The sequence below is a fragment of the Triticum aestivum genome, chromosome 2A, assembly GCF_018294505.1.
Source record: "Triticum aestivum cultivar Chinese Spring chromosome 2A, IWGSC CS RefSeq v2.1, whole genome shotgun sequence".
NCBI lineage: Eukaryota > Viridiplantae > Streptophyta > Magnoliopsida > Poales > Poaceae > Triticum > Triticum aestivum.
The window spans coordinates 741,389,898-741,399,241 of NC_057797.1; the positions used below are offsets into that span (position 1 = coordinate 741,389,898).

Below are 9,344 nucleotides of genomic sequence, written 5' to 3' on the forward strand. Positions count from 1 at the left end.
CAAGCTAAGGGTGAAGATGGAAGGAGAGGCGTCAAGCCTAAGGGAGAAGATGGAGCACATGATGAAGGCAAGAGAGGAATTGACAACAAAGACATTTGAGACGAAACTTCTTATCACCGAGAAGAAGAAAGAGGTCAAGCTTGCACAAGTTAAAGCAAAGCGTGAAGAAGCAAAGTGCAAGGCCGACTTGGAGGAGAGGATGATCAAGCTCAAAGAGGCAAAGGTATGGAAAGAACTCATGGTGGAAGAGAAGGAGCACATGATGATGTCCAAGAAGGACAAGGATGAAGATCAATTGCAATGGTGGAAGGACTACAAGGAGGACATCGCAGAGAGGAAGAGGATGTTCCGTGGTGCATCCTCTACTTTTCGAGGTGACACTCCGATGAGTAGTTGTGGTGATGGCGGTGTGGACTACTCCACCGGCGCCTATGGAGATGCTTGATGGAGCCCGCATGTGGTCTAGGAGACGGCGCCGAGGTGCAACTTTTTGATGATGGTGCCGATGAGAGGGGGAAGATGATGATTTTGTGATGTAAACTATTAAACCGTGCATCAATGATTGTCATTTGGTAGTATGTTTAGAGGTTGATTGTGTTCTTGTAGTCATAAATTATGAGATGTCAAATGATAGATTTAAAGGTTGGGGTTGAGGCAAAGACTAGAACCCCCAAACCCAACTCTTAAAGCAGTTTAAGGGTTGGGTTTGAGGATCCTAGTCTTTGCCCCTGTTTTTCAATCCTTAAAAGCGCCAAAAATTAGCACTTCTCAACCTTTAAAACTGCTTTAAAGATTTGAGGATTTGAGGGCTTTATTAAACATGCTCTAGTTCTGAAATTGACACTGCTACTAACACCCCATATAGGTGCACTGCACCGGCAGCATAATACCATGGATTTGCATTTTCATCGTCAGAAAGTTATCCAAAGATAGTCTGTACTTAGTAATCTGCAATTACGAGTCTATTATTATCACTGGACTAGGTTCACAGTTGCAAAGTGGTGAAGGCTTGCGCTGTGGTGAACAGACAAAGAGAGAGGGTATTTCGCTGAACACAAATGTCACTGTTTTGGATTCAGAATAGAACCTCAGATGAATATTTTTGTGTACATGATTCATGGTAAGACTAACTAAAATGTGGCAACCGACAAATACCTAAAGCATCCCAGCGTGAATCCTCAAATAGGCCGCAAACATCCGAATCAAGCTGTCCCGATGTAGCTTTGCAGGCGTTCAGACCGTCGCCACGTACGCGTCCGATAATGTGATCCCACCCAAAACCATATCCCACGCCCGCGTCCTCTCCCGCCCGACAGCTTCGCTTCCCGCACCGTATTCATGCCGACCCAAAGCGGACACGATCGGTCACTGGAGCCAGCATTGAAGCAGCGCGCCATCCGAGAACACCGTCTGCGCCGCGTCTGCTCAGTTTTCGCACATGTTCAATGCCAGAGCGACGTACCGGATATGTTGATGGGAAAACTTTCTAATGCATTGAAGCCGGTTGTCCGTCCGCCCGCTTTTCAAACATGACATGAACAAACACGATAAATTTCATGCAAACTGGACAATCTTCAATCAAACTAGATGAAATGCATGAAAAAATTGACATATTTCATTAAACAAAGCGGACATGAGATTTTTCAATAGAGCAAAAGTTCCTGGTCTAAATCTTCACCGGCCGTGGAAATGTCTGAGTTCCACGTCCTGTTCTTTCCCACATCCGGCGAGGAAGAGCAGGACATGGGGGCACGTCCGAGTCCCACCTCCCACTCTTCCTCGCCGAAGTCCGCTGCCTGGTTGCCGATGTTTGTTGGTGGCGGTCAGGTCGATGATTGACCTGGACGGCCCCGCTTCACAGTCGTCGCGGGCTGGCGCGAACGAGGAGACACTCATGATAGTGGTTGGAGTGTCTTTGTCCTCAACTGCCACCGCCTACGCCACCATCGCCTTGTAACCGGCACGCAACCTCGAAGAGCTGCTGGTCGACGAAGGTCGGGTCCTCCACGACCATGGCCGCCTTGCTCGTCGTAGACATGCCCATCCACTAGTCAGTGATGTGCGAGGAGGCCAAGGTTGTAGCGCATTTGTCCCTCTGTGCCCTCCGGATGGGGTGAATGGTCTCCGTTGGATGGCGGCTCCTATATCATTGTCCGCAGACGCGTCCGGATATGTCCATGGACGCATACTATGTCCGTTTTAGAGGGTAGCGTTGGAGATGCCTTTATTTGTTTGTTTGTTTGGAAAAGTCGCCAGAGAATGTTTGTTCAGTAATCATTATTATTTTATCGAATACTTGGATCTTTCGATGGTCGATTTGGGCTGACCTGAACTTGGGCGCAGCCACTACTTTCCGCTCTGGACCTCCCACGGGCACGGCAAGTTGGCAATTGCTCAACCCGATCTGCCTCAACAACAACAACAACAACAACAACAACAACAACAACAACAACAAAAAACCGCTCAACCTGATGCGCTCAAAACAAAAAGCTCAAATGCGCCCAAATCAAAAACAAAACAAGTAAATTGCTGCTTTTTCAAAAAAAAAAAGTAAGCTGCTGCTTTAAAAAAAACTGCTCGATGTAAACGTGCCCTCTAGCTAAGAGGAGCGCCCCCCCTGTTTAGTTTAACCCACAACGTTTGGTGCGATTATGATCCACCAATCTGGCTTCAACTACAAACACAGAGCAGCAGTTTAGTCCTAGTACTGCCAATGTGCCTTGGATTCGACTTCTCTTGAGGCGCACAGATGCTTAGATTATTGGAGACCCATCGAGTCGAGCCCCGCGCAAGAAACGGAACGGGACCAGTCGGTGAGGGGTCAATGGAGCGCGTCCCACTCCCACGTCAAAACTCGGTCGGTCGGCCATGCGGGCCTAACTTTTTTTCAGCACGTCACGGAGCCTGTACACACGGAAGCCGACTAAAATACAGCTCAAAGGCTCGCTCCCGGACGAGCAATCTCGGAACTCATCACTGTCAAGGCTAGCTTAGCTCGTTGACCAAGGAAGCAACAAGCGAAGACTCCTTCCTCTAGCTCGATCGCTACGTCGAACGAACGAACTCAGAAAAGTTGGACCGGAAATCGCCAAACTAGGGCCACTGCTTGCTTCACGCACCAATACTGCAGTAGGAGTACATGTCCGTAGCTTATATAGCTATTCAAGAACCAACCAATTCGTCGCACTAGTTTTATATAGTCACAAAGGACTGACAGATTGACAAACTGCCGGAGGTAGAAAACGCGTAGTTACCCGTACTCTGGTCCGTGCAGAAATCCACCGAACGCGTCAATTCCTAGCTGCTACGTACGTATCACCGACTGCGTCCACCAAAATTACATTACATGCAGTCTTTCCGTGCGAGAACCCGTCAATGGGAATTCAACGGAAATTACCCTTGGCAACCACGACGCCATCTACCACATTATTCTCCAGGGGAAATGAAAAGTGCTAAAGCAAGAGTATCAGCCTCTGATCTGATCGCTGCACCAGCATTTCGCTCCTAATTCTCCTATTCTAATCGGTGGGTTGGTACCAGAAAACCAGCACTAGTGCTCGCTCGCTCCGTCGCTCGCTCACGGTTCGTGTCCGGAGGAGGAGGGAGGGTGGGTGGCACGTCACCCGATCGACCGTTCCGGCTAATAAGAAGAAAAAAGTCTCTTGAGACCGACGGCACGTGGGGCAGGCTGTACCAACGCTCCTTCTTTTCCATACCCTGCAAACCAAATCCATTTTTTTTTTTGAAGTTAACCAAATCCAATTTATGATCGTCCTATGAGCTGTTGGGCACACACGATCGCGCACAGGCGCAAGCCGGTGACAGGCAGCACGTCCGAGCTGACCACTAACCGCCGCCCCCGTACCTGCCGGCGCCAGCGTCAGCGACCGGCGACAACGACGCCGCAGCGGCGGCGGGCAGCACAGTCAATCAAGTTGGGAAAAATTGCTTTTGATCTGTAGCACTGTCCCAATATCAAGTTTCTTTTAGTCTAGCAGAGATCACACATGTGCTCGTTTGTATTGGCATCATGGTTGGTGTCTGATCACTGCCACGTAGACTGCACATGTTGCCCATGTTGGCATACCACAAAGGGTCAAGACGAGGATACGCTATGCCCCCAGTTCGTTGAGCCGTCGGACGTTGCTGCGAAACATGGACATCTTCCACGGATCCAACGGCGCATCAGCCCAACGACAGCGACTCCAATGAACTGACTGCCGATCCGAGACACTTCTTGATCAGATCAGATCAAAGCAACGACGCCCTCGCTCATTAATGACCAAAATACGACGGGCAAATGAATATGATCCCACCACCTTTATTATCGAGCAACGCACGCAACCGGGCAGGGCAAAGGAAAATGTAAAAGCAACCCGATCGATGGATGGATGGATCCACCCACCCACCAGCACATGTCGAATCGATCCCAAGCAATCTGTCAAAGTGTAAATTAACCTCTACTATTTCATTTTTTTTTCGAGGCGATCAATCATGCCGTCACGATTGATTGTTACACTTTTGATCGAAGGAGCCTTTCTTGTTACAATTATTGTTCCCAAAAAAACAACAAACATATATTACTCGTATATGTCACAAAAAAGAAGAAGAAAAGAAATGATAATAACAAGAATTAGAGAGGAGAGGGGGGCGGCTAATTAATCAAAGTGCGGGTCTCGATTACTTGCGGCGGGTCTTCTCCTCGGACGTGGCCCGGCCGTCCTGGCCGGCGGCGCAGAAGGCGTCGGCGGGGCCGCCGGAGCGGATGACGTAGTGGGCGAGCGAGGGCGTGCCGCTGCCGGCGACCCGGTTCTCGTCGCACAGGAACTCCTTGCTCACCACCTGCTCCACCTCGAAGTTGAAGTCGTGCACCAGCACGTCCGTGGGGCCCTTGGCGGCGGTGGCGCCGGAGCGGGCGAGCACGGCCGTGGTGAAGATGGACGGCATCCGGCCGGGGGAGTTGGGGTTCCACCCGGACGGCCCGTCGATGAGCACCACGTCCCAGGGCACGTCGTAGAGCTCGTTGGGCAGGTCGTTGATGGCGAGCCGGCACTCGGAGAAGAGCAGGTTCTGCACCGGCCGGCACTCGGCGGCGCGGGAGCCGCGGGCCGCCTCCAGCAGGTCCCGGAAGTCGCGCACCTTGGTGGTGTAGGAGACGTCGTAGGCCTCCAGCCCCGGGTGGCGCGGCTCCAGGTACTTGACGTAGAACTCGTTCTCGTCCAGGTACACCGTGCGGCCGCCGTGGTTGAGCGCGAGCCAGAGCGGCGACTCGGCGCCCAGGCCGAAGACGAGCAGGTTGCAGGGCCCCCGCGCGCGCAGGATGGCGGAGATGGCCCGGATGTCCGTGTCCGTCATCCGGTGCGTGGCGTTGGAGAAGGAGGCGTAGTGGACCAGCGCGTCGAACACCGGCAGCGGCAGCGCCGCCCCGGAGCCGGCCGCCGCGTTAGACGAGGACGACGAACCCAGGCGCGAGCCGGAGGACGCGGCGGAGGCGAAGCCGGAGGAGGTGTAGAGGAAGGTGAGGAGCGTGGCGAAGGCGAAGCAGGAGGCGAAGACCAGCAGCAGCACCCGCCGGGGACCCGTCGCCGCCGCCGCCGCCTGCAGCTTGTCCCGGCTGCCGATGGACTTCATCGATCGCCCAAGGAGCTGCGTGGGGATGGAACGATGGGAGAATCAATCGGCGTGGCTGAGCTGCGTGGGGACGGAGACCGTGGGGAGGAGAGGGGAAAGGTCAGCTGGCCTCGTGTGTGTGTGTTCTCTCGGTCGACCCAGCTTGGCTCAGCTCGGATTGGGGGAGGAAGGTGCGATATTTTGGTGGGTTCAAGTAGCAGGGGAGTGAGTGGAGGCTGGGGAGAGTTGTTACGCTGTCTCGACGCCATCTACCGCGTCGGGTTGGGTCGGGTCGGGGCACGTTGTTCGTGCGGAGGAAGAGGGCGTGGTATTATTTGGCTGGTGTGTGGCTTTTGCATTAGTTTTTGGCGGGTGGGTCGCTGCTGACTACTGAACGCTGTGACGGAGCCCGTAAAGTCCGGCCTTGTAGGAGGACGTACGTACTCTCGGGCTGGTGTCATCATGGTATGAGCGTGGGGGTCTCAGAGGAGGACGCGGTGTGTGTGTGTGTGTGTGTGTGTGTGTGTGTGTGTGTGTGTGTGTGTGTGTGTGTGTGTGTGTGTGTGTGTGTGTGTGTGTGTGTGAATGAATGAGTGAGTGAAACTCGGCGTCATACGGCATCTGACATTGATGAGAAATTGAGAATTTGCGCATTGGCCGACGAAGTTTCGTTGTGTTGTATGTTTGAGTGCAATCGACGATGGCAAAATTGGAATGCTTATTCTATCCATGTCCATCCATTTCCCACAGCAGCCGCCGCCCCGTGGTACTCGCTCCGGAGCGCCTCCGCGTCGCTCCTACCATCCAGCGCCCGCGTCGCCAGGTGAAGCTCGATCCCGAGCTGCGCGTCCCCCTCTGAACCGCTCGTTGGTCACCGGAGCCCATTGGTGAGTAGCTCCTCCTCCGCCAGTCCCTCTACTTCCTCCTTCCATATCCTCCATCTCTCATCTTTCGTATTCTTTCTCGTAGCCATGGCAGCCCAAGGAAGCTCCAGTTCAGCCGCCATCTACGGTGGAGCCAAGCTCGACCCAGAACGCCGCCACCCTGCCAGAGCTCCCCGCCACCGGATCTGCGTCGCCCCTCCTCGGATCTGTCCATCCACGCTGCTACGAGCCCCGTCTGCCATCGCGTCCTTCACATGCCTCCTGCACCGCCGCGGAGGAGCAGCGCCTCGTCCAGTTCGTCTGTTATCAAGACTTTGGAGTGATGTATGCATCAAGTGCGATTTGTTTTTTGTACTGCTAGAATAGTGTGGGTGGTAGTTGTTCCCAGAACCCACTAACATACCGGGCACTATGCATCTACTGTACCATGTAGATTGATTCTATGTAAGTGTGGGATTTACAACCTTCACTGATTATAATTAACAAGGACAAACACCAATTATAGTTCTATTCCCTGATGTAGTACTATAGTTTGTTTTGCGTTATTGGAAATTTGTGGTACGAATGTGAGGTTGGGGAAAATGAGTGGCAATAATATCAGGTTTTTTTTTCTGGACCAGGTGTTTTGTTCCTTGTTTCCTTATTTTGTGGCAATGTTTAGCCTGGTAACTTATACGTTGTTTAGCCTTGCAGATTCTAGTGTGTCAGCATGATATGTGTTCAACTTCGCATCACTTTTTGCTTAGCAAAATCTGTATGATTTTGTTTGTAATGTGTTAGCTTGTTTGGCTCTTTTTTCAGCATGGTATCTAAACTGTTTATCTTGACAATTCATATTTTTTAACTCGAATTTGTTTCCACTCAGCTAGAGCCCGATAACTTATACGATGTTAGTCTGGTAGCTTTCTACTGTATCAGCATAATAACACTCACTTTGATAGCATGTTTTAACTCATTTTATTTTTCAGCATGGTAATTCAATTGTTTCTACCTGGTAATTCATATGTTATTTGGCCTGATAATTATACCATGTGTGGTAGTTTAACTTGATCTGCTTCGAACACTTTAACTTTACGTTCAACCTGATAACTTATGCAACTTGATGCTGATAAATTATAATATGTCAGCACGATAGGTCGTGATGTGTCAGAATGGTTAACTCGGGCTGCTTTTTTCAGCAATCATATTTTTACTTCATCTTGATGACTTATGCAGCTTGAGCCTGATAACTTATAATATACTATGTATCACCCTGATAAGTTCAAGTATGTGGGCATGATAACAACCAATTTTGTTAGCTTGATTAATTCTTTTTTTCAGAATGGTACCCTAAACAATTTCTACATGATAATTCATACTTTTTAGCCTGATAATTCATACCTTTTTGGCCTGATAATTATACTGTGTGTAGCAATTTAACTTGTTCCGCTTTCAACACTTAATTTTTTACTTTCAACATGATAACTTATGTAACTTGAGACTGATAAGTTACAATATGTCAGCCTGATAAGTTGTGATGTGTCCGAATGATTAACTTGAACTACTTTTCAACACTCATGTCTTTACTTCCACTTTCACTTTTATTTCCCTATTTAACTCATTTTGTTTTTTAGTGTGGCAACTCCAATTTTGTTTCCACCTGATAATTCATATTGATTTAGCTTGATAAATTACATTATGTCAGCATGTATAACTCTAACCGCTTTCAACACTTATAATTTTACCTCAACCAAATAACTTATGTGACTTGAGCCTGATAAATACAAAATGTCGGCGTGATAACTTGTGATGTGTTACAATGTTTAACTCGGTCTGCTTTCAACACTCATGTTTTACTTCATCTTGATGACATATGCAGCTAGAGCCTGCTAACTTCAAGTATTTCAGCATGATAACAACCATTTTTTGTTAGCTTGGTTAATTGAATCTATTTTTTCGGCATGGTATACTACTTGATAATTCATATTGCTTTAGCCTGATAAATTATACCGTGTGTATTGTTTAATTTGATTTTGCTTTCAACACTTTATTTTTACATTCAACATGAGAGCTTTATGCAACTTGATAACTTATATAGTGCCAGAATGTTTAACTCACACTCTTTTAGCTTGTTCAACTCATTCTTTTTTTCCAGCATGGTAACTTAAATTGGTTCTAGCTGATAATTCATACTGCTTTGGCCTCATAACTCACACTGCTCCGGCTTGATAACTTATAGTATGTCAGCATGCTTAACTCTACCCTTGTGATTTTGTGGTGACATGCATATGTGATCATATCTCTAGGTTTAGGAAGAATTTTACATAGTTAGCAGATTGATTATGCTAAATTCTCACCATGGCATGATGCAGGTTACCCAGCTTGCTAGGTAGTAGCAAAAACACTACAGTAGTGATGTAGTTACGTGGGTGGTTGCGATAATATCTAGTATTCGAATTGATAACTGTCCATGAGTAGTTCAAACAACCGATGTAATGTTGCCAGTAAAAAAACATATGAACAATATGGGTAACTCGGGTAACTCTTTACAGAATCAAGAACATTCGACCTATAAGTCATTGAAATGTTGCCAAAAACTTCCTGTTTAATTTGATGCCTGATAAGTCTGGTGTGAATAGTGTTGGGGAACATAGCAGAAATTCAAAATTTTCCTACGTGTCACCAAGATCTATCTATGGAGAAACCAGCAACGAGGGGAAGGAGAGTGCATCTACATACCCTTGTAGATCGCTATGCGGAAGCGTTCAAGAGAACGGGGTTGAAGGAGTCGTACTCGTCGTGATCCAAATCACCGGAGATCCTAGTGCCGAATGGACGGCACCTCCGCGTTCAACACATGTACAGCCCGGT

At 48.7% G+C, this 9,344-nt stretch overlaps 1 protein-coding gene and 1 long non-coding RNA gene across 2 annotated transcripts; one reads left to right on the plus strand and one right to left on the minus strand.

The window, feature by feature from the left end:
- Nucleotides 1-4,447: 4,447 nt before the first annotated feature.
- LOC123190771 (protein IRX15-LIKE) lies at nt 4,448-5,895 on the minus strand. The gene has a single exon (XM_044603488.1). The coding sequence runs from the start codon at nt 5,629-5,631 to the stop codon at nt 4,681-4,683; it is 951 nt and encodes a 316-aa protein (XP_044459423.1). The 5' UTR covers nt 5,632-5,895; the 3' UTR covers nt 4,448-4,680.
- Nucleotides 5,896-6,192: 297 nt separating this feature from the next.
- LOC123190773 (uncharacterized) lies at nt 6,193-7,106 on the plus strand. The gene is made up of 2 exons (XR_006496561.1): nt 6,193-6,497; nt 6,580-7,106. It is a non-coding gene; the product is annotated as an uncharacterized lncRNA (long non-coding RNA).
- The last annotated feature ends 2,238 nt before the right edge of the window (nt 7,107-9,344 follow it).

What these genes read in the sequence shown, in the direction of transcription:
- LOC123190771 (XM_044603488.1), bottom strand. Translation starts at nt 5,631, where the DNA reads ATGAAGTCCATCGGCAGCCGGGACAAGCTGCAGGCGGCGGCGGCGGCG.